Consider the following 23447-nt stretch of genomic DNA (forward strand, 5'->3'; position numbering starts at 1 on the left):
AACTCCGCCCCATGCCTCCCTCAGCCAATCCGTGCCGCCGGGCGCCGCGCACGCGCATCTAGGGCTCCCGGTCTTTAGAAGCGGTCTGGGCGCCGGCGAGGGAGGGCGCAGGGCTGGTGACGTCATCTAGGAGAGCGAGGCGGGGCTGCGGACGGTGGGCGGGAGGTTGCCAACGGTTTTGAGTGTGGGGAAGGCGGCGAGGGTGGCTGTGCAGCGGTCCTTGGTCTCCCGGACCGGGACTCAGGGGAGGGGGACAATCCCTGGTCCACTCTTTGGCAGACTGAGCGGGACTGAGGTCTGGTTGTGTGGCGGGGAGTCGTCAGGGGTGGTCGGGGTAGAGGGTCTCAGGCTAGGCTGGAGGGCGGCGGACTTTTTAGAGAGGTCTGAGGGGGTGGCCGAAGGTTCACGAAGTTTCTCTTGGGTTAGCACGGAGGGAGGCAATCCGAGGAGCCTTGCTATGGCTTTCTTTCCAGGAGCGGTCGGAGGGGATACACAGGAGGGTTGACCGTGTGTAGAACAGGTGCATGGCGGGGAGCGTGAGGAGGTGGGAAGCGTGAGGGTCCTGTCTCTCGGAGACCCGGGGCAGGTGAGGGCCAAATAAGACTGCTGGAGGGAAATCAGGCCCCTGTTGGATTGGGTTTCAGTTTGCACGTTCTGGGTGGGAGAGTATAAGAGCCTGTGCCAGAAGTTGGTCTTCAGCACTCCAGGGGAACTGCAGTTGTGCTATCGCCCCTCGGTCTTCTGTCCCCACCCCCACCTCGCTGCACCCTCCTTTTCCACCGGCTCCAGGGGCTGTGGAAGGAAATGCTTTTGCCCTCTCCCATGGCCTCTGGAACCGCTGGAAACCTTTCCTCTATCCAGAAAGCCTCCCTGCTGTTACTCACCAAGGATCCTTGGCTTGGAGTCCTCCTTTCTTCCAGATCTTCTTTTGGGGTGCACTTCCCCCCCTAGGGTCTCCTAAAGCAGGACCGGGAGTTCCCAGCTCTGCTGTCTGGAGTTGTCTCGTGCTTGTACTCATGGCGACATCAGCTACCAGCCCCGGCTCACCTCTCCGGGCTGAGGATCTCCTGAGTGATTCATCAGAAGCCCCCGGGCTGAACCAAGTGTCCTCTGAGGTGACCTCCCAGCTCTATGCTTCTTTGCATCTTAGTCGCCAGGCGGAGGCCACCGCCCGAGCCCAGCTGTATCTCCCCACCACCTCCCCACCTCCTCATGAGATGTTAGATGGCTTGGCCCAGGAGCTGAGTCGCAGCTTGTCGGTTGGCTTGGAGAACAACTTGAAGAAAAAGGTGAGAGAGGTGTGTCTTGGCGACCTCTAGGATCTTGGAATGGGCGCTGGTTTAAAAAAAAAAAAAAAATGATGCTTTTCTGAGACTTGAATTCCTGTTGTTGGATTTCAAATTCCTTTAAGCGACAGAGTCCCTTCTCCTTGTTCCTGGGAGCAAATGTTTATGGGGGTGGAAGTGGCCTGAGGGATGCCATAATTTGGAAAATTGTGAAGCTTCTAGGGTTTTGTGGTCAGAGACACCTGCACCATGGGACTGGTTGCTGTGCCTTGACTTGGGCACTGAACGAGGATAAGGTTTCTTCAACTCAAGAGGGAGCTAGGAACGCAAGGATAGCAAAATTTGCTAAGCTCCTTCCAGCTCAAAGCTAGTTTGACTGTATGGTTTACAGTTGGGCATGCCAATCATTAAAACACGGTCTAATCGATTATGCATGTCACAGAGAGGTTGGTTATTAGTGTTGCATACTAGTTGGGTTTGGAAAACTTGAGGTATCTTGTGACGGGCACTAGGAGCAGTTTGGAAAACTGATAGCCCCAGACTGTATGGTCTTTAGATGAGGTATTTGCTCTCTAGTTGGCAAGGATCCTCACCAGGCTTGTCTTAATGTGCCCAATTAATTTATTTACTTACCTGGTTTCTGTAGACATTTGAATTTCAACCCTTATTGAGTCAGTTCCAGTTTTCTTGGCTATCCCAGGTGCTGGAGCAAAAATTCTTGGGTTTTAGGGGACCCAGATGCCAGGGACCCTGGCAGTAGGTAGAACATAAGTCATTCAGATTGCTTCTGATCTCCGTGTTGCTTTTTTTCTAGGATGGCTCCAAGCATATCTTTGAGATGGAAAGTGTTCGGGGTCAACTACAGAGCATGCTCCAGAACTCCCGGGATGCGGCCTATCGTGAGTTAAACCCAGATTTAAGGGGTGGGAGAAGGCAGAGAGTGGAAGGCATCTGAGACAAGAGAGGGCAGGAGGAAAGGCTCCAGTTCTTTGGGAGAGCGGCTGGAGGAGTGCATAAAGTCAAAAAGAAAGGCCCTCTCCTCTCTTCGTCTTCAAGTGCTCCCTATTCCTATCCTTACCTGACTCTGGCTGTGTGGTCCCTCTGGCTGCCTGCAGGCGATCCTGTCACTCCAGGTCCCAGCTCAGAGAGACGAGAAGAGGACTCCTTTGACAGTGACAGCACAGCCACCTTGCTTAAGTGAGTTCCCCTTGGGGTTCTCTTAGTTTGCATGCTTTTTTTTTCGGAAAGCCGCGTGTTCTCTTCTTAGTTCTGTCTTCCCTGCTTTTCTGTCTCTTTGGGACCTAAGATGCTTGTCCCTTAGCTTTTGGTTTTCATCCTTTCCTTTTCTTATTTTCTATCCCCCTTTACTCCTTGAACGTGGGCATCTGTTGCCTAGTACCTGGCTTTCTCCCAACCTCTAGTCCTTCTTCCGCCAGAAGAGTTGGCTTGTTCCTGCTAAGACTTTTACTGCTAGGTGTGTGGTAGACAGGGAGGAGCAGTGCGGAGTGAATCACAGTACCCGAGTGCTGTCCAGCTCTATGACTTTGGCCAAGTCTCTTGCTCTTTCTGAGTTTCCGTTTCGTTGTTTGTAAAATATCACGCTTGGACTAGGGGCTCTCGAAAGCTTTCCACAGACTGATAACTCTCTGCCTGCTTTGCTCAGCACCCGGCCCCTGCAAGACTTGTCTCCGTCTAGCTCAGCCCAAGCCCTGGAGGAGTTGTTTCCCCGCTACGCCAGTCTTCGCCCAGGGCCCCCTGTCAATCCCCCGGATTTCCAAGGCCTGAGAGATGCCCTGGATTCTGAGCACACCCGTCGCAAGGTGAGTCACCAAGGCTTTCTTTCGAAAGTAGCAAAGATTAGAAATAGGCTGGGTGCTGGGAAGGGCTGAGGGTTGAGGGCCTGTAACCTGAGACTTTGCTCTGATGGCTCTTCAGGGAGGCCGACTTTGACCATCCCGTCTAAGATGCACACCTCTCCTCTGGGTGGACGTTCGGGTCCCTTGGGTGCTTCCTTCATAGAGCTTATCACAGGGGCACCTGGGTGGCTCAGTCGGTTAAGCATCTGCTTTCGGCTTGGGTCATGATCCTAAGGTCCTGGGATCGAGCCCCGCATCAGGCTCCCTGGTCAGCCGGGAGCCTTATTCTCCCTCTCCCACTCTTCCTGCTTGCGTGCCCTCTCTTGCTTTGTCTCTCTCTGTCAGATAAATAAAATCTTTAAAAAAAAAAAAAAAAAAAATATATATATATATATATATATATATATATATATATGGCTTATCACAGTCCCAGATATCTTGTCTGCTTCTTTCCTCTAAAATTTAAGCTGCTTGAGGATCAGACCTTATCTTGTTCAGCACTGTCTTCCTAGCGTCTGGAATGTCCCTGACACAAGGATATGTTCCAGAAACGTGTAGGGAATGAACAACAGGCCTTGCTGGCTTTTGCGAAGGCTTTGTGGCTACTGGTGTTACAATGGACTGTCTCTGCAAGCCTCAGCGTATCTGAAGGGGGCAGAGAGGTGGACTAGGCAGGGGAAAGGTTACAGTCATTGGTTGTGTTGTCCTTTTTGGAACCGTCTGTTTGTCTGTTTGAAACTGCCTGGGCCTGAATGAAAGGTTTCCTGCTTTCTCCTTGGCCACGTTTAACCATTGTGCCCAGTGAGCTGCTTTAGGCACGAGTCACCTCCCACTCTGCAGTGTGGGCTGTTGCTGTCCTGCCAGAAGGTCCACGGGAGTCTTCCTCGGGAGATCCAGGAAACAGAATAGCCTGGAAGCCAAGTCCTGTCTCCTGAGCTGGTCTTGGCCTCCAGATTCCTGCTTCAGGATTCCTGATTCTTCTTCTCCAGACCTATTCTGTTCTTGGCACCTGGGCTCCCTGTCTCCAGCCCATTTTCGCTGAGAGGCGCTGGGAAGTTTGATGCTTTCATCAGACTAGAGATGGTGACACCCAGGCTTGTCCTCCTCCTTCCCAGCATTGTGAGCGCCATATTCAGAGCCTCCAGACCCGGGTGCTGGAGCTCCAACAGCAGTTAGCTGTGGCTGTGACTGCTGACCGCAAGAAGGATGTCATGATCGAGCAGCTGGACAAGGTGCCAGGGTGGCAGAAGGCCGGTGGGTCTCTCCGTGGGGGGTGCCGAGAAACAGGAAAGGCGGGGTGGCTGCCCAGCATTTCTTTGTTCACACTAAGAGCTGCGGGTGGGTTTACCGACCCCTGGGAGAAAGTGGCTGTTGATCCCGCCCCCGCGGGCAGAACCAGGGCCAAAAAATTACTGTGAAATTCCATTTGCCTTTCCTCCCCTGAGACCCTGGCCCGAGTGGTGGAGGGCTGGAACCGTCATGAGGCCGAGCGGGCAGAGGTGCTGCGGGGGCTCCAGGAGGAACGGCAGGCAGCTGAGCTCACCAGGAGCAAGCAGCAGGAGGTGGGCAACCCGCATTGGACAGCATGAGTGCCTGCGGTGCAGATCAGTAGGGGAAGGGGGTCCAGATAGCTCCGAATCCGGGTCCCCAGCAGGCTGAGCTCAGTCTCGGAGCTGCAGGCCTGGCCGTTCTTGTCCCCATCCCCCTCCCTGCATTTACTGTTCCTGCTGCCTGACTTCCATCCTCGACGTCTTCCTAGATTTTCCCACACTGCGCAGTCTTCAGGCCCCCAAGTCACAGAGTTAGGGCTCACTTTTAAAGTAGATATTGCGGAAGCTTTCTGCAGTGTAACGTGCGGGGATTCCCCTCCGTTCCTCTGTCCTGTGTTCCCCTGTCCCTAAAAGACAGTGACCCACCTGGAGCAGAGCCTTTCCGAGGCCATGGAGGCCCTGACTCGTGAGCAGGAAAGTGCGAGACTGCAGCAACGGGAAAGAGAGACGCTGGTGAGAGGGCCGGGCCGGGTGCACTCCAGGGGAGGCCACTCACGAATTCTAGAGTGCTGTGGGCCATCGGTGGGTGTGGGAGCTGCGCCAGGGGCGTGTTTCTCCAAGCCTGTCCCTTAAAATGCTCGTACTGCTAGGTCCTCTGTGAACAGGGCTTGGCTGCCAAGTTGGCTTGAGAGACTCCAAATCATTGCCTCACCAAAACCCTCTGGGGGATCAGCCTATAGTGTAGATTCCGGGGACCTGTCGCCGGGGGTTTTGACTCAGTAGATATGTTGTGGGGCCGGGGAGCTGAAATATGCCGAAATATCAGCAGTTTCCTACGTAGTTTTGTGCAGCCAGGTTTGGGAACTCAGGTCTAGGGCAGAGCCAGAAAAAGTATGGGGTGAGACTGTGTCGGGTTTCCTGTTGCTGAAATGGTACGAAGATTAGGTGACGCATGCTGGCGACATGCGAGCCGGTCCTTGTCCTCTTCACGGGCTTTATCCCACAGCCCCAGGTCATGGCTGCTGCTTGGCTGACTCGTGACCAGAGGCTGGACCTTCTAGTCTTGGTGCAGCTTCTTTTAATGGCGATAGCGACCGCTGTCGCGTATTGAGCGCTGAGTGCGTGCCCGACGCGGCTCATTGCTCTCTGTGTGCTCTTTGCTCTAATCCTCACAAGGCAGGCCCTAGATATGAGGCCAACTTGGCGGAGAAAGAGGTGTGCCTACGAACACGTAGCGAGTGACAGCTGGGACGCAAACAGATTTGAACCCGGATGTACCGAATTCTGGAACAGATGCTCCTGTTTGCCATGTCACGGGCCTGCGGGCCTGACAGCTGTTGCGTTTTTAGGGGACACGATTCTCAGCGGGTACGCTGGACAGGGGCAGACGGCTGGTCTCTTGAGGGCTTGCTCAGGGTCGCGGTTTTCCCTGGGACTCCAGGAGGAGGAGCGGCAGGCGCTGACCCTGAACTTGGAGCTGGAGCAGCAGCGGAGCCGGGCCCTGCAGGAGGAGCGGGATGAGGCTCGGGCGGGGCAGCTGAGCGAGCACCGGCAGCTGGAGACACTGCGGCTGGCGCTGGAGGAGGAGCGGCAGGCCTGGGCCCAGCAGGAGCGCCAGCTGCAGGAGCGCTGCGGGGCCCTGCAGGAGGAGGCGCGCGCGCAGCTGGAAAAGGAGAAGGTTAGAGCGGCCGTCGTCGCGGGGTGGGAGACCACAGAATGGGACGGGCGTCAGAATGTGGGGTGGAGGGGACGGGGCTGGAGAGCGAGGAACTGTCTGTGGGGCACACGGTGCAATGGGCGGGGCCAGCAGGCTGGGGCGGGGGGGGGCACCTGGTACCCAGAAGACCGAAGAGGGAGGTGCCCCAGAGCCCAGCAGAGTCAGGTGTGAAGAGGGCGAGCAGCAGCTTGGGTTTCAGGGCGCGGGAGGATGCCCTGGGGAAGGGAGGTGACCGGGGGCAGGAGGGGACACACGCACTTGAGTTGGATCTCCTGTCCCAGGGGAACGCACAGAGGGAGGTGCAGGCGGCGCGGGAGGCCCAGCAGCAGCTGGCGCTGGTGCAGTCGGAGGTGCGGCGGCTGGAGGGCGAGCTGGACACAGCCCGGAGAGAGCGGGACGCCCTGCAGCTGGAGATGAGCTTGGTGCAGGTCAGGGGGCGGCGCGGTCCTGAGGGTGCCATCGGTCTGAGGCCTAGGGACCTTTTGGGAGTCATGGCCAATGCTGCCATTTTTTACTGGGAATTTTGAGCCCTAAAGCCTTCTGCCTCGTCCGCAGGGCACACGGTGCCAGAGACCGCGCGTCCTGCTAAGCCTCGTATGTACCACGTGTTTTCCGTACGGCCGCGCCTACGGTCAAGGTTAATTTACAAGGTATTCACAGTAAGAGAGAGATGGTCACTAGTTTTCAACCTGAGCACTTAGAGCAGCCGACCGCGATAAGTTATGCGAATATGGTCTCTCCGCGCGGCTCACTGTCACGCCCTCACCGGTCTCCAGGTGAGGTTATGAGATGGGGAGGTGCCCACGTGGGGGGGTGGAGGAGGCGTGGGCGCAGGCATGGGACATGGCATTAGGCTGCTACCGACCTTCCTGCTTCAGGAGGGGGATGGCCTGCTGGGGGACCACAGTTGACCGCAGATAACCGAAAGGGCCGGAAGCAAAACCGTGGAGGGGGGACTACTGTGTGTGTAAAGCGTGTGGTAAGGGCACACCTGTCAGGTTCCCAGAGCAAGTCAGCCTAAGTGACTTTCCTCATTAACGATGCATGTAAGGGGACGCACCCAGTTTCTGGGGTAGTGAGGCCAGTGTTGGGAAGAGGACCGTTCTTTTACTTTTCACCCAGCCCGCAGGAGTGGCGGACTGACCACATGGAAACTAACTGCTGGTGGAGGACCGAGGGTAGACATGTTGGTCCGGCTCCGCAGCGGTGCGAGAGCGGCCGTAGCCCTCCGGAATGCTGCTCGCCGGGTGTTCAACGAGTCTGCACAACAGCCCCACTGTGGGTGCTGCGTCCTGGGAGCTGGGAACTGTCCTGGCCAATGGGGAGCCATCAGCTTGGGGGGGCGGCTGTCTAGCACACACGTTCTTGAAGTAGCGTGATAGATGACCGTCGAGCGACTGAACGATTCTTGACTCTGGGTCATCTTTGCAGTGAGGTCTTCCTCATGCGCTGAGTAGGATCCGCAGCCTCTGACGATCCCCATTCCCTCCCCTGTTTGAATTTTTCTCCTAATATGCTCCATTCTGCCCCTTTTAAAATCTTGTGGATTTCTCGAAGGCAAGGATTTTTGTTCATCGTTGAATCCCGCAGTAGTGCCCGGGTTTAGCGTTATTCAAATCGTCGATTTCCTTACTGTTCCCTCCGTTATAGAAAGGGAGGTCTTGATGCTTCCAGCCACTACTGCACGGCGGTCTGCCCGTTTGTCTTCATATATTTCGGGGCTCTGTTAGGTACATAGATGTTTATATTATCATGTTTCCTTGATATAACCTTTTTTGGCTTACAATCTACTTTGTCTAACAATCATCTAGTCCCCACCCTAGCTCTCCTAGTTGCTGTTTGCGTGGGCTGTCTCTTTCCATCCTCTTACTTAACAGGCTTTTGTGTCTTTGTATCTAAAGTGAGTCTCTTGTTGACCACATATAGTGGATCCTGTTTAATTTTGTTGTTTAATCCCTTCTGCCAATTTCTGCCTTTTAATTGGAGAGTTTAATTCATTTACATTTAAAGTAATTACTGGCAAAGAAGGACTGATTTCTGCCATTTAACTATTTGTTTTCCGTACGTCTTCCTTGTTTCTATTTTTTAGTCGCCCGTTACTGCCTCTTTGGAGTATTTCATCAATATTTTGTGTACCGTTTTTGATTCTCTTCGTTTTTCCTTTTCTGTACATTATATTAAAGTCATTTCCTTAATGATTTCCTTGAGGTTACAATTAATGTCTTACAGTAATGGTCACTAGTGAAGGACACTAACTTCAGTTTCAACAGTGCGCAACCAGTGTTCTGTACGTCTGCATCTCTCCACTTTCACAGTTTTACAGACACAGGTTAATCGTCCTGTTTGGTGCACCTGCCTTTTATATCCCATAGGAAGAAAGGAGCTACCGACAGAAAGCACGGTAGCACAGGTGTCTGTGTTCACTCACGGAGCAGCGTGCATCGGTGTTCTTTATTTCTTCATATGGCTTCAGGTCACGGGCCTGCAGGCCTCCCTTCATTTTTTGGTAGATCAGGTCTCCTAGATATGAATGCTCTTAACTTTTGTTTATCCAAGAATGACTTAATTTCTTCTTCGTTCTTGAAGGTTTTCCTATTTTGTTTCACTTGACCATTGATTTTCTTTTGGCCTTTGAAATGTGGCATTCCACTGCCTTCTGGCCTCCCTGACTTCCTATAAGAAGTCGGCAGTCAGTCTTACGGAGGCTCTATCCTAGGGGGCAAGGGGCTTCTCTTTTGCCCCTTTTTCTGTGTTTTTTTTTTTTTTTTTAAGATTTTTGTATATTTATTTGAGAGAGAATGTGCACATGAGCCAGGGGATGAGCAGGTGTAGAGAGACAAGCAGACTCTGCTGAGCAGGGAGCCGGACACCAAGCTCAGCACAAGCTCAGTCCCATGACTCTGAGACGACGACCTGAGCCGACACCAGAGTCGGCCACTTAACGGCCTGAACCCCAAGGTGCCCCTCTGTGTTTGGCTTTTGGCAGTATGACTGTGCTGTGTCATAGTGTGGATCTCCTTTAGTTCATCCTGTTTAGAGATTGTTGAGTTTGGGGGATGGGTAGATTTATGTCTGTTATCAAATTTGGGAAGTTTTGGGCTGTTTTTGTTTTGTTTTGTTTTCTTTTGTTTTCAGATTTTTTTCCTGTTCTTTCTCTCTTTCTTGTCATTCTGGGACTTTGCTAATGCATCTGTGATATGTCCCACAGGTCCCTCGGGTTCTGTTCAGTTTCTTGATGGTTTTTTCTTGTTGCTCATTGGATTGCACAATTTCTGTTGCTTATCCTCCGGTTCCTTGGCCCTTTCTTCTTCCTGCTGAACTCTGCCAGTGAGTCCCTTTGGTGAATTTTTTAAATAGTCTTTATTTTGGGGGGGCAGTTATATGTTCAGAGCAAAAGTGAGCAGAAGGTACAGAGATTTCCCATATACCCCCTACCTCCACAGACACATAGCCGCCCCCATTACCAACGTCCCCCACCAGAGTCGAATGTTGGTTACAGTGGACAAACCTACCCTTACACGTCGTTATCACCTAGAGTCCACAGATTACGTTAGGGTTCCCTGTCGCTGTTGTACATTTTATGGATTTGAACAAATTTCTAATGACATGTATCCACCTCTATAGTGTCACACTCAGTGTCACTGCCTTAAAAACCCTTGGCGCATGTCCTGTTCACCCTTCCTCCCTCTAGCCCCTGACAACCACTGGTCTTTTTTACTGCCTCTGTAGTTTTGCCTTTTCCAGAATGTCATATAATTGGAGTCCTACGATACGTAACCTTTTTAAACTCACTTCCTTCACTTAGTGGTAGGCATTTACGTTTCCTCCGTGTCTTTCCGTGGCTTGATAGCTCATATCTTTTTAGTGTTAAATGATATCCTGCCATTCGGGTGTGCCGCGGTGTATTTAGCTGTGCACCTGCTGACGGACACCTTGGCTGCTTCTCATTTCTGGCAGTTACGAATAAAGCTGTAAACAGCCATGTGCAGGTTTTGGTGTGAACTTAAGTGTTTTAACTCCTTTGGGTAAATACCAGGGAGCATGGCGGCTGCACTGCGTGGTGAGAGTACATTTTGTTTTGTCAGAAACCACCACCGTGTCCTCCAGAGTTGTCGTACCATTTTGCATTCCCGTCAGCAATGAACGGGCATTCGTGTTGCTCCACATTCTCTCCAACATTTGTTGTGGTCAATGTTCTGGATTTAGGTTATTTCAGTAGGGGTATATAGTGAAACAGGGGTATGGAGTGGTACCTAGTAAAACTTTAATATTATCAATCGTACTTTATTGCTCCAGAATTTCTATTTGGTTTGTTTCTAAGTTATGTCTCTGTTGACTTTTTCTCTTTGTTCATTCATTATTCTGATTTCCAGTTTGTTGTCCAGATAGTTCATTGAGCATATTTAAGCCTGTTGATTCAATGTCTTCGAATAGTAATCCCAATGTCTGGGCTTCCACAGGAGACGTTCCTGTCAAATCTCTTATTCCTCTTTCTCTCTCTCTCTTTTTTTTTTTTAGATTTTATTTTATTTATTTATTTCTTAAGGTTTTATTTATTTATTTGACAGAGAGAGAGATTGAGAGATCACAAGTAGGCAGAGAGACAGGCGGGGGGGGTGGGGGTGGAAACAGGCTCCCCATTAAGCAGAGAGCCTGATGCAGGGCTTGATCCCAGGATCCTGAGATCATGACCTGGGCCGAAGGCAGAGACTTAACCCACTGAGCCACCCAGGCACCCCTAAGATTTTATTTTTAAGTAATCTCCACACCTAATGTGGGGCTCCAACTCACAACCCTGAGGTCCAAGAGTTTCATGCTCTACTGACTGAGTCAGCCAGGCGCCCCCTACTTGTTATTATTTTTTTAAAGATTTTATTTATTTATTTGAGAGAGAGAGAGAGCATACACACACGTGGGGGGTGGGGCAGAGAGAGAAACAGACTCCCCCATGCGCAGGGAGCCCGATGCGGGACTCGATCTCAGGATCCTGGGATCATAACCCACTGAGCCACCCAGGTGCCCCTTTACTTATGTTTTTATTATTGATTTATAGCTTAACTTTGTGATTAGAGAGTATGGTCTTTTAAAAAAATTGCTTAAGTGTATTCCACACAACTTTGTGTGTTGGAATATTTCTATCTTAACAAAGTGTTGCATGAATAGTATAATGAATGACGCTTACATTCACCTGTTGACATTTTGCAACATTCGTCCGTATGGCTGCACCTCCCCATCCCCCTCTCTCCCTTCCCCTGCCCCCATCACTGGAGAGTTTCTTGCAGATGTGAGAGAATATATCATTTTTGTTACTTAAATTCTTTGAAATTTTTTATACATATTTTTTGTTCTAATCTATGGTCCATTATTCTAAGTGTCTCATGTGTGCTTAAAAATGTGTATCTTACAGTTGTTGGTGAAGTGTTATGTATGTGTCTATTTGTATGTGTGTTGAGTTTAATTGTGCCATTTAAATCATTGTTTCCTTATTGATTTTTTTTTTCTGTTAACACCTTACTGAATGTGGATTTTTCTATTTCTCCTGTAGGCTGTCAATTTTTGCTTTATACATTTTAGGACCATTGTTTTTTTCTGTTTGTTTTTGTTTTTTTTAAGTTTTTAAAATTTATTTGACAGAGATCACAAGTAGGCAGAGAGGCAGGCAGAGAGAGAGGGAGAAGCAGGCTCCCCGCTGAGCAGAGAGCCCGATGCGGGGCTCGATCCCAGGACCCTGAGATCATGACCTGAGCCAAAGGCAAACGCTTTACCCCACTGACCCACCCAGGCGCCCCTTTAAGGTCATTGTTAAGCACATATAAGTTTTAAAATTCTACATCTTTTCTGGTAAATTGGATGTTTTATCCATATGAGGTAACTCTCTTTATCTCTACAGGCCTTTTACCTTAGAATCAGTTTTTGCCTCATAATACGATGATACTAGACTTACACCAGCCTTTTCAAAAATATTTTTTAAGCTTTTTGCTTAAAGTAGAGCTTGCCTGGCTAATAGTTTTGTAATCTTTACTTCAGCCTTTATATATTTGTCTCTTAATTGGAGCATCAAATTCTTTTACATTCGGTTTATTTATTTATGGTTGGGTCTATGTTTTAACTTTAGATTTCATTTTGTCTTACTTAATGTTTATTCTTCTCCCCTTTCTTGTCACCTTTGAGATTCATTACTTTTTTCTCATTTTCCTTCTTTTGTCAGCTGGTTTTAAAGTTTCTGTCTGTTTAGGAGTTACTTTAGAAATTATAACACGCATACTTCAGCCAAAGTGAATTTATTGGAGGTAAATATCATGGACAAAGAAGGGAGCCAACATCACCATGGCTGGGAGGTTCCCAAAGAAATTTTAAAAATACTTTTACGATATAAAGGTTATCTGTCAGGCAAGTTTGAATAGTACAGATATAGAAACTCTTGGTTACCTTTCTTTTTTTTTCTAAAGATTTTTATTTATTTATTTGAGAGATAGTGAGAGAGAACATGATAGGGGAGAAAGTCAGATGGAGAAGCAGACTCCCCGTGGAGCAGGGAGCCCGATGTGGGACTTGATCCGGAACTCCGGGATCATGACCTGAGGCGAAGGCAGTTGCTTAACCCACTGAGCCACTCAGGCGCCCCTGGTTGCCTTTCTTACCACACCCCTTTGTATGTGTCCTTTCAGGATCTTTTCATTTGAGTTTGTGCGTTGCTGCTTTTTTTTTTTTTTTTTTAAGATGTATTTATTTATTTGAGGGAGAGAGAGAGAGAGAGAGAGAAGGAGCTGGGGGTGGTGGGAGGGGCAGAGGGAGAGAGAATCCCAGGCAGACTCCCTCCGAGGAGCCAGGTGAGGGGCTCAGTCCCAGGACCTGGAGATCATGACCTGAGCCAAAACCAAGAGTCGGACACTTAACTGACCAAGCCACCCAGGCGCCCTGTGGGTTGCTGCTTTAAAAAAACATGCATTTGCTGCAACCTGTCACTGTTACCTCTTAATAGAGACATCTTTCCACATCCCATACACGCAGTACGTGCAGAAAGATGGACATCATGACTTTGAAGAGTTGTGTAATGTCACAGTGAATGGGGGCATTATAGTTTTCTTAAGCATTTTCCTTTCGATGAGAAATGTACACGGACACCAATTTTTTCACCATGAAAGTAGTGCTGCTGTGAGCGTCATTGTACGTAAGCCTTGGACGCCTGTTCTGTAGAGCAGATTACTTAAGGGCCATCGGCGGCTCCGAGGGAGTAGCTCTTTAAGTTTTCCACCAGGAGAATGCAGGCAGTGAGCTGTCTAGAGCAGTCAGTATCGGGACGCAGAAGTTAGACCGGGGCTAGAGTGGGAGGAAATGGGGAACAACGCATACAGTTTTCATTTTATAAGATGAAAATTCCTGGAGATCTGCACAGTCCTGTGAATACAGTTAACACTACTCACCTGTATGCTTAGAAGTGGTTAAGAAGGTAAATTTTATATTACGTGCTTTTTTCTACCACAGTTTTTACAAAGTTAAAAAAAAAAAAAACTACATTGGTAGAATCGTGAAGGGTTTCGCATGGCAGGAGAGCGGACCGAGTGGGGTCGCCGTGCAAGCCGTTTTGGGCAGCCAGACTCCATTCTTCAGGCAGCGGTGGCCTTTGGACGATTTCAACCAAGGGGAAAAATTGAGCACATTTGTATTCTAGAATTTTCGCTCGGGCACAAAGTGGAGGATCTCCTGGGGCAACGTGAGAGAGGTTGCGGGGTAGAAGAGAGGCCAGGAGATCAAGTAGGCGTGACCTAGTAGTGAATGGCCCTAGTCGTGAGCGGGGGACTAGAGTCAGGAGATGTTCAGGAGGTAGAACGGAAGGGCCCTTTGGAAGGTGGACAGAAGCAGGAGAGTCAGGGCTGACCTATAGTGTGGGTGTCCCTGTGGAGAGCTGTGCTGTGAACCAAGGCAAGAAGTCGCGTAGGAGGAGAAGGTTCGAGTATAAAACACCAGATGAGCTCAGTGTTGGAGCTGTTTTGTTTGAGGTGAGCCAAGAACCCTTATTCAGGGGGCTTCTGGGTGTGTGGGCGTAAAAGTCCAGCGAAAGAGACAGATTTAGAAAGGTATAAACGGTAAGAAAAAACATAGCCCGAGTGCCCCATGTTTACTAACACACGTGAAAGCCTCTGGGACCCAGAATGTTAGGAGGTGGTTGGGGAGAGGACTGAGGACGGAGCTGGAGAAAGCATCCGCCCCCATTGGGCACTTGGCGGGGGAGCAGGGGGCGCGGGGTTGCGGGGCTGGCGGTGGGGTAGGGGTGAGGGACGCGGGCGGCCAGTGCGGCAGGCAGGACCCCATGAGACAGAGACAAGGCATCATCACTGAGGGATTCGGAAGTCCGGTTCCGCGTGGGGCAGTCGGGTTTTGGAGAGACGCAGAAGGACTGTGAGGAGGGAGAGGAAGGAGCCTGAGACGCGGCCCGACCATGCGTTAGGCGGAGGGGACGGGGACCTCCACTGCCCGTCGTAAAGATGGGCTCCTTTGACCTGCCCCTGCTTAGGCTACACAGATACTTCTTTTGTCCGGTGTCACCTGTCCTTGCGCACGCGTGAAGCCCAGGGTCCCACCTGGGAGCCTCCCTTTCCTCCCCGTTCTTCCTCCCTCTGGCGTGGGGCCGGGGGCGCTGGCCTTTCTGTCTGCCTCCCTCCTCCCTCCTCAGCCGCAGCTGGGGGAGCCCTCAGCTCACCTCTTCTCGCCCCCAGGCGCGCTACGAGAGCCAGCGGCTGCAGCTGGAGTCCGAGCTGGCCGTGCGGCTGGAGCAGCAGGTGACCGAGCGGCTGGCGCAGGCCCAGGAGAGCAGCCTCCGGCAGGCCGCTTCCCTGCGGGAGCACCACAGGTGCTGGGCCCTCCCAGGGGCTCCCCTGCCTGGATGGGGACAGTGCTGGGCCTCCCCATGCCCCTCCCAGGCCTACTTCCCGCTTCCCCTCTCCCCGACTAGCGTTTTCTGGAAACGCTTCTTCAGTGAGCCCCTGTCCCACACACCCTCACCTCAGGGTCTGCCTCCGGGGACCCCGTCCTGAGACGCCCGCTCTGTCCCTCCTTCCTGAAGCCCACGGGGCCTCAACCAGGCCGGCTGGCGCTCTCGCCGTCACAGGCACCTTCTGGCCCTTTCCCCCTTGATGACCTTGGCCTCCAGGCTCAGCTCTCCGTCCTCCCCCTCGTCCTCCCAGGAAGCAGCTGCGGGACCTGAGCGCGCAGCACCAGCAGGAACTGTCCTCTCAGCTGGCCCAGTTCAAGGGGGAGGCGGCAGAGCGGGAGGAGCGGCAGCGGCAGGTGCTGCAGGACTACGAGCTCAGGTCCGGTCCCCGCGGCCGCCCTTTCCCGCGTGCGGAGCCCAACCAGGCAGGGCGGAGAGCTGCCCCCTCCGTGGGCCCGTCCGCATCTGCAGCGGCCCCGGCACCTCTCCGAGTCTCGAGTGCCTACTTGCTCTGAGGCCGCCCATCCCCTCTGTCGTCTCTCCCACAGGCTGGCCCGGGAGCAGGCCCGGGTGCGCGACCTGCAGAGCGGCCGCCAGCAGCTGGAGGAGCAGCGGGCCGAGCTGGTGGAGAGGCTCCAGGCCATGCTGCAGGCCCACTGGGAGGAGGCGAACCAGCTGCTCAGCGCCCCCACCCTGCCTGCGAACCCCCCGGTAGGCATCGCCCCTCCGACTCGGCTGGTCCTGAGGTCGGTCCTAGAACCACACTGGGGGCAACCCTCGTGTGCTTCCTTGAAGAGGAAGAAAGTCTTTTCGCCATGGTCGCCGCTCCCCCAGGGTGGCCCTGGCCGGGGGGGCCCAGCTCTCCTCCCCTAGCCCCAGAGGAGTCTCACCCCCCTTCGTCCTGGCAACATCTCCCACTTCCTGGCCGTAATTCGTCAGTTTTTCGTTTAAGCTAAAATCTTGTTTGGAGGAGATAATAACGTGCACGTGAAAAAAGGGAAATCAAACAGTTCGTAAAGGCATGTGGAGGGACGTGCTCTCCGTCCTCCCCTGCCCATGGGCTCTGGCGCTCTGCCCGGAAGTGGCCCCCGTGGCTTGTGCCTCGTGCTCGCCCGGCCCCCGCGGTGGCCTCCCGTGCGTGGCGGCAGGATTTCTCACTTGACCAAGTGTGCATTCGTGGCATCAAAGTCGTCCTCTCCATCCTGCTTCCACGCACAGAGCTGATGTAGTTATCATTCACACACGTCTCCGTGCCCGTCTGTCTTACCTGTACAGCTTCTGGAGCAGGAACTGAGAGGTTGAAAATAAGCATTGGAAAATGGGATGGGAGGTGGTGGTGGTTATCAGATCCCCTCCGAGGGGCTTTCTGCTCACGTGTCATCTTTAGCTTGGAATCAAGGCGCCTGTACCCAGTCTCGGGTCTGCGTGCACAGGGCGTGAGCCGCCTTCCTTCCTCTGTGCCCAGGTCCCCGCCACCAGCCCCTCTAGCCCTGGGCCTCAGGAGCCAGAGAAGGGGGAGCGGAGGCTGTGGCCTCTGCCTCCCGTGGCCGTGGCCCTGAAACCCGCGCTGCAGCAGAGCCGGGAAGCCGGGGACGAGTCGCTCGGAGGGCCGCCGCCTGTCCTCTGCGGCCCCTCTGCGGACCTCAGCCTCCTGCTGGGCCCCTCCTTCCAGAGCCAGCACTCCTTCCAGCCCCTGGAGCCAAAGCTCACCTCATCCTCGGGTAAGTGGGGACCCGCGTCCCTCACGGGCAGCCTCTTACCTCCTCTCTGTGTGGGGCTCCAGCAGTCTCCCAGCCCCCAGCCGTCTCTGAGACCAGGAGGTGCGAGGAGCGGGGATAGAGGGAGCGAGAGCTCGTGGCAGCCTGACGCCGCAGGGCTTGATGGGAAGCGGAGCTGGGACCGGGTGCCCTCCGGAGCCGATTTGGGGCCGCATGGGCCCTTGACGCTGCCTCTCCCCGCGCAGCTGCTGCCTCTCTCCACGCAGCTCCTTCCTCAGTGGATCATGCTCTCTGCTGGGTTCTTGCTCTTCTCTCCTCCGCCGTTTGACTGGCTGTAACACTGGTTGCAGCCGGTACTTCAGACAATGGTAGAGACATCGGTGTCTCTGTGTCTCAGGTCCAGCTCAAGGAGAGGTGCCCCAATGGGTCAGTCACTGTTCCTTGGGTGCGGTGGCGTTTCCTAGCTCACCAGCGTCCACTTGGGTGGACAGAGGCGCTCTGGGGTGCAGGCCCGACAGCCCGGGTCCAGTGAAGAATGAGGGATGGGTGACATCACGACTTTAAATGTAGAAATAAGTAATCACAATTAAAAAGAATGAGGGCGAGTTCCCCTCCACACCAGAGCATGTCCCTTAATTTCAAGCCGTTCTGAAAATCAGCTTCTGGCCTTTGGGGAGCTTGTGGTGGGGTTTCTTGGCTCAGAGTCCCTGTGGCACAGCCTTCCCCTCCCCGCCACGCTTCTCGGAACCCAGCTGGGCCTCTCTCCAGCGGCTGCAAACTCCGACCCTCCCCTTCTCCCAGCTGGGATGCCCCTGCTGTATCTAATAGGCCTTTTTCTCTGGGCATTTGGGGTTCCTTTGTAGCGGACTCCCTTCCCCTACAACACACACGTGGCTGTTTCCCTTTCCAGCCGGGACCTTCCACCCTGACCACAGGCCGGAGCGGCCATTCCCTGAGGAAGATCCCGGGTCCGACGGCGACAGCTTCCTCAAGCAGGGGCTACCGCCCCCCTCCCAGCTTGAAGGCCTCAAGCATTTTTTGCAGCAGGTGAGAGAGGGCCCCTGCCCATCCCACCTCACCTCCTTCTCCCCTTCTCCATTTTCTCCTCCTGGAGCTGTCCCCCCTTTCAGGACTGGTGCTTCTGTCCCAGTTCCTCTGATTTCTGTCTCATAACCCCCTTCTGGAACTTTCCCCGGCCTCTGCCTCCCTCCCAGACCCAGGTGTCTTTCTTTATTGGTCCTCAGGGAACCTTACTGTGTTGTCCCCACAGCTGCTGGACACGGTCCCCCAGAACAGCGAGGCCCCCTCTGTGGATCTGTTGCCCCCGAAGTCTGGTGAGGGCCGACTCCGGAGAAGGCTGGGGCCGGGGTTGGGGAAGGCGGGATCTGACTGTGGACCTTTGGGGGTTGGCAAAGGTCATAGAGCCTCATGAGGGCCGGGGGGGGCGGGGGGACATTTCCTTGTCCCTTGCCCTGTTTTCCTGATTGTCGCATCTCATCCTTCTTGCTAGGTCCGCTGGCTGTCCCGTCCTGGGAGGAAGCCCCGCGCATGCCACACCTCCCACCCCCCGTTCATAAAACCAAAGTGCCCCTGGCCATGGCGTCCAGTCTTTTCCGGGCGCACGAGCTTCCTTCAAGCCAGTCCCAGAGCAGCGGTCCCAGCGGCAGCTCCCCAGACACCGGTACACGGGCCGTGGCTTCCCAGGACATAGACAGGGGACGTCTCGGTGCGGAGCCAGTACCTGGGACTGAAGGCCCTTCTGGGTTCCCGCTGCGCCTCCCAGGTGGAGACGGGCTGGCTCCCGCGGGGCAGCTCATGGACGTGTCTCAGCTCTTGCGACTGTACCAGGCTCGGGGCTGGGGGGCGCTGCCGGCTGAGGACCTGCTGCTCTACCTGAAGAGGCAGGAACACAGCAGGTACCAGCCTGGAGGGCAGTGCAGGATGGGGGATGGGGGTGGCCCATGGGCAGCCCGGCTCAGGCAGGGAGGAGCGGGCCAGGTGTGGGCCACGGAGCCACGGAGAGGCGTCTGTTTTTCCTTCCCGGGGAAGGAAGCACGGGGAGCAGTGGACCCACGGTCTTCTCTCTTCCTCTGTCCCTCGGGCCTCCCACCTCTCTCTGGTCTCTTCCTTTCCAGTGTCCATTTCCTCACCTGTGACTGCCACCTCTGTGTCTTCATGTCCTCCTAGTTTTCCGCTCTTTACCCTGCAGCCGAGAGCTCAGAATCTAGGACTGTGACCTCCTAGTGTACCTCCCTAGCGAGTCCGCCGGGTGTCCTCCCACGGGACCCCCAGGTCCGTCGTGTTTGTTCTTCTTCCCGAGACAGATTGGGGAGTGGGGCTGGAGGCAGCTCCCCATCCTCATCCCTCCGTTTGTGTGGCAGGACCGACAGCCGAGGGGATGACGTCCCCAGAAGGAACACAGACTCCCGTTTGGGTGAGATCCCCCGGAAAGAGGTGAGGGGTAGTGGGGCAGGGATGGGGGCGTGGAGGGGCTCTCACTGACCGGTCCCCAGCTGGATCTGGCCCCTGCTTCCTGTCCATCTTCCGTAGCGTGGTCTCTCTCCTCTGCTGAGTGACCATGGCCCCTTGCGCTCGGTGCCTTTCCGCAGTGGCAGGGAGGCTGACTCTGCCTCCTTTGTTCCTCACGCCAGATCCCCTCCCAGGGGCTCCCTCGCCGCCTTGCTGCAGCCCCTAAGACCGAAAAACCTCCAGTTCGCAGGAAAGGCGGCCACCCTGCCCCCAGCAGCACGAGGAGTCGAGGGGGCATCTGGAGATGAGCCCCCTGCCCTCTCTACTCTTATTTTAATAAATGCTCGAGAGTCTGCATTCAAGTCTCTTGACTGCTAGGCATCTGCAGAAACGGAGATTTTATAGGAAACTACTTTGTAAAAAAACCTCATTCTGCTTGAGTATGTTTTTTCTATGTTGTTCATTCCTGTTTTCTATTCTGTGGGAAAGACATGAAGCCTTTGAAGAAAGATGGCCTCTGGCTGGGTCTGAGAAGTTCCCGTGAGCTGAGGCTCAGTGTTTCGAGAGTAGAACGTGCAGAGCAATTTTAGCTGCAGTTGGCAGTGGAATTATGGAAGATTCTAATTTTCTTCTTTATATGTTTCTGTATTTCCATATTTTCTAAAACAAGCGTGTATTACTTAATCAGAAAAAACAAACTTGTAATAAAAGAGTAAATTATTGTATAAAGAGTTTGAGTAAAAATTTGATTGTCGGGGGAGAGTATTGGTTCCTTTTTAATTTTTTTTTGAAGATTTTATTTATTATGAGAGAGTAAGAGAGGGAGAGAGCAAAGCCAGGGGGAGGGGCAGAGAGAAAAGCAGACTCCCCACTGAGCAGGAAGCTCGATGCGGGGCTTAATGCGGGGCTCGATCCCAGGACCCCGAGATCATGACCTGAGCTGAAGGCAGAGGCTTAACGACTGAGCCACTCAGGCGCCTCAAGATTATTGGTCCGTAAGGTTGAGTAAAGCTTGCAGATTTTATCAGTAGGGCACTGACCGACCCGACCCACAGACACGCTGCAGCGGTAAGACATGGGGTAAAGACTAGACTGCTGGCCAGGGGAAAAGAAAAAAGCCACCATTACAAACCTGGCGTCCTCCTACTCACCAGAGTGAACAAGAAAGAACAAGTCCGAGTGCGAAGCCGCGGAAGGCCTCAGTGTCCCCACACGAACAGGGACAACCAGGAGTCCGCAGGATGACACCCCGTGACCCGCGGCCCCTGCAGCTCCCAGCTCAGCGCGGGCAGTGAGGACGCCAGGTACGGCTCTGAAGGGCCGGGCCACCCCGGGGTGTATTCTGTGACTGGGGGGTTTGTCACTCTGTCCCCCAGTTACTCAATTAGTGCCAGCATAGATGCAATGGCACACACCTCAGCGTTTCATACTCGCATGGGTCTTGGCAGGCCTCCGCGGAGAAACTTCGAGAGATGAAGGCCCAGGACCAGCTCTGGCCAGGACGCCCGGCCTCGGTGCCCATGCTCAGGGCTGCGCTCTCAGGCGGAGAGACACTCTCTAAGCCCCGTCTGTCCCTCTACCGACCTAGGACAACATTAACCTTGCTCTTTTTTACTTCAAGTGCCTAAAACTGGTCTGAACAAACCGTGGTTGGCGGCATGCGGTCGCCATTGCTAGGACGTCGTCTTATGCCATTTTTAAAAGCTGGGGACATGAACACCAAGTCTTACCTCATCGTCTCCTGGGTTCCAGCTTGCCACCATCCGTCACCATGCCCTACATTTTTCGGGACATGAAGGACGGTCTGGAGAATGTTGCCCAACTCTCCGGAACAAAATCAGAAAGGGGCACAGTTCTGACAGGACCACGTTGTGCGACTTGTGTACTTACATGTAACATGCATGTCGTGTATGCGAGAAGCCTGTCTCTTCACTGGAGACTGGCAAGGAGGGGCTGGGGAGGGGAGAAAAGCCACAGACAAGCAGCCCCCCAACTTTTTCCTCCCATAATCATCTTGGGTACATTCCAAGGGGGGACAGAATTAAAGACTTTGCAAGTTCTAGAAACATCCACACGTGAAGGAGGTGGGTGCAGGCTTTCAAGGCTTCACTTAGTGTGGACGGGGTGTGACGGGAGACTCTGTCCCCGAGCCCTCCCACAGCCCCTTGGGAGTGGGCACAGGGCGTCTGGCGGTGGAATATATTGGGGTGATGAGGCCGCTTCACAGCCAAGAAACCCAGTGGTGCGCTGGTCCCGGGGCCAAGTGCGTTTCCCTGGTAAGAGTCCAGAGCGGCAGGGGGCCCTGGTCCACACCGTCACCTGGGACCTCCAGCTCTTCCGTCCTGCTGCTCCCTGCAGATCAGCGTCATTATGTGTGTGGCTGAAGCAAGCTGGAGGCCCTGTGGGACTCCCGGCTGGCAAGAGCCCGAGGCCGGTGTTTCGAGACCCATACTTGGAAATGCCACACATCAGCACTGCTTACGGTTGGTCGCCAGGACCTGAGTCACCGGAGACTCGGAGGGTGGCCGTGTGGCCCTCACCTCTGTTAGGACGCAGGAACCAGGGAAGAAGGAAGGATGGATTCGGGGTGGGCAGCTAGCAGTCTGGCCCTCGGGGCCAGGGGCGCGCCCTTGGATGCGGCGGGAACAGGGGCCGAGACAGCGGGAGCCAGAGCTCGGCCCCACGGGTGCAGACTGCGAAACCAGCCACTGCGCGGGCCGCGTCGACGGTCACGTGCCTCCGGGGTCGCCGAGGCCGGGGGGGGGGGGGGGCGCGGGGGGCGGGGGGCCCGGGGGGGGGGGGGGGGGGCAGCGGGACGTCCACCCACACTTCGCTGCAGGGGACCCAGGAGAGAACCAGCGGGCCCCTCTGGGGAACGTTTCGGGGTCACCTAGTAAAGGGCGGAGGTTGCCCATCTACAGGACGCGCGAATCCACCCGTACAGACCAGCGTCCGGGGGCGCCGGTGCCGGAAGGTCCTGGCCGAAGCCCGCCAGCGCCCGGGGTCCCATAACGGACGCGGCCCCCCCGCGCCAGGGCGTGAGCTCGTGACACGCGTTGGGACGGGTCTCGCGCACAGGATGTCCAGTGGAAAAGGCAGAAGATACACACTGCGCTCTTCGTGCCAAGTTTGAAAACGAGCAGCCCGATCCCACGTGGGCGGCTGTGGGAGCCCAAGGGGGTGAGAAGGGCCGGACGACGGGGCGCCGGGCTCCACGCTGGAGGCAGTGGAGGCGGGGCTGACCCGGTGGACGAGGGCAGGGAGGGGGGTGGTCCGAGCAGGGGGAGGGGCAGAGGCGGGGGCGTCCGCGGGAGGGGGGTGGGGGGCGATCCAGATAGCGGGAGCTGACATTTTCATTCTTTTTTTTTTTTCAAGAGAATATTAAATCGTTTATTGATTACACATGATAGTGGATGATACACAAGCTTTAATCCCATTTATAATTTTATCTGATACCATAATTCAATTTAGATATATTGCATAGGATGTGCCAACAATCATATTAATAACTAAATCAACTCCAGGACTTTGCTTGGGTGACCTTTTAATGGGGAACTCCAGGTCACAACACATTAACTGTCAGTTCAACTACAACAAGATTTGCAGAGACAATGGGTTCTGTGCCCAAGCAGGTTGCAAATAAATTTCCAATGGAACCTGGAATCACCCTGAAGGAATTCTAACTCCACACTGTTGGGGTAATGTACCGAGGTGGCTTCAGAGTAGACTAATTTTACACAGTACATTTTAAAAAAAGACATTTATTCAGCATCATGATCAGACTATTACATTTAACCATCAACAGCATGGGTGCAAAAAAAAAAAAAAATCTACATTAAAACCCTTTGTTGGAATGCTTTACACTTTCCAAAGAACAGAAACTAAAATAACCTGTTACACAATTAGTCACAAATACAGTCCTCGAGTTTTTTTGCCCATACACATGAGTAGTGTCTAAAACATGTCTTCTTTGTAGCAG

General features: G+C 53.8%; 1 protein-coding gene across 7 annotated transcripts; it reads left to right on the top strand.

Annotated features, from left to right (window-relative positions):
* The first annotated feature begins 58 nt into the window (after positions 1 to 58).
* On the top strand, positions 59 to 20221 carry CNTROB (centrobin, centriole duplication and spindle assembly protein). Of its 7 annotated transcripts, none has more exons than XR_004380585.1 (20): positions 59 to 1298; positions 2101 to 2185; positions 2402 to 2483; positions 2950 to 3106; positions 4258 to 4374; positions 4588 to 4704; positions 5047 to 5145; positions 6074 to 6310; positions 6631 to 6777; positions 15067 to 15200; positions 15535 to 15660; positions 15830 to 15992; positions 16747 to 17002; positions 17910 to 18046; positions 18244 to 18333; positions 18510 to 18680; positions 18783 to 18915; positions 19209 to 19291; positions 19381 to 19453; positions 19663 to 19678. XR_004380585.1 is itself a non-coding variant. In XM_032839867.1 (19 exons), exons 1-19 carry the CDS (start codon positions 1017 to 1019, stop codon positions 19774 to 19776), a joined length of 2706 nt encoding a protein of 901 aa, XP_032695758.1. In that variant the 5' UTR covers positions 60 to 1016; the 3' UTR covers positions 19777 to 20221. The 7 variants fall into 7 exon arrangements, 4 of the variants coding, with proteins under 4 accessions (XP_032695758.1, XP_032695760.1, XP_032695759.1 ...); XR_004380583.1 differs by having other exon boundaries at positions 60 to 1298; positions 18270 to 18333; XR_004380584.1 differs by lacking the exon at positions 19209 to 19291 and having other exon boundaries at positions 60 to 1298; positions 19663 to 19687.
* The last annotated feature ends 3226 nt before the right edge of the window (positions 20222 to 23447 follow it).

This window comes from Lontra canadensis, unplaced genomic scaffold, assembly GCF_010015895.1.
Source record: "Lontra canadensis isolate GAN:19392208 unplaced genomic scaffold, GSC_riverotter_1.0 scaffold110, whole genome shotgun sequence".
Classification (NCBI taxonomy): Eukaryota; Metazoa; Chordata; class Mammalia; order Carnivora; family Mustelidae; genus Lontra; species Lontra canadensis.

Excerpts from the sequence above, each read along its gene's own strand:
- CNTROB (XM_032839867.1), top strand. The coding sequence starts at position 1,017 with ATGGCGACATCAGCTACCAGCCCCGGCTCACCTCTCCGGGCTGAGGAT. Across the intron at positions 2,186-2,401 it reads CTCCCGGGATGCGGCCTATC|GCGATCCTGTCACTCCAGGT; the intron begins GTGAGTTAAACC and ends GGCTGCCTGCAG. Across the intron at positions 15,993-16,746 it reads CCCTGCCTGCGAACCCCCCG|GTCCCCGCCACCAGCCCCTC; the intron begins GTAGGCATCGCC and ends CTCTGTGCCCAG.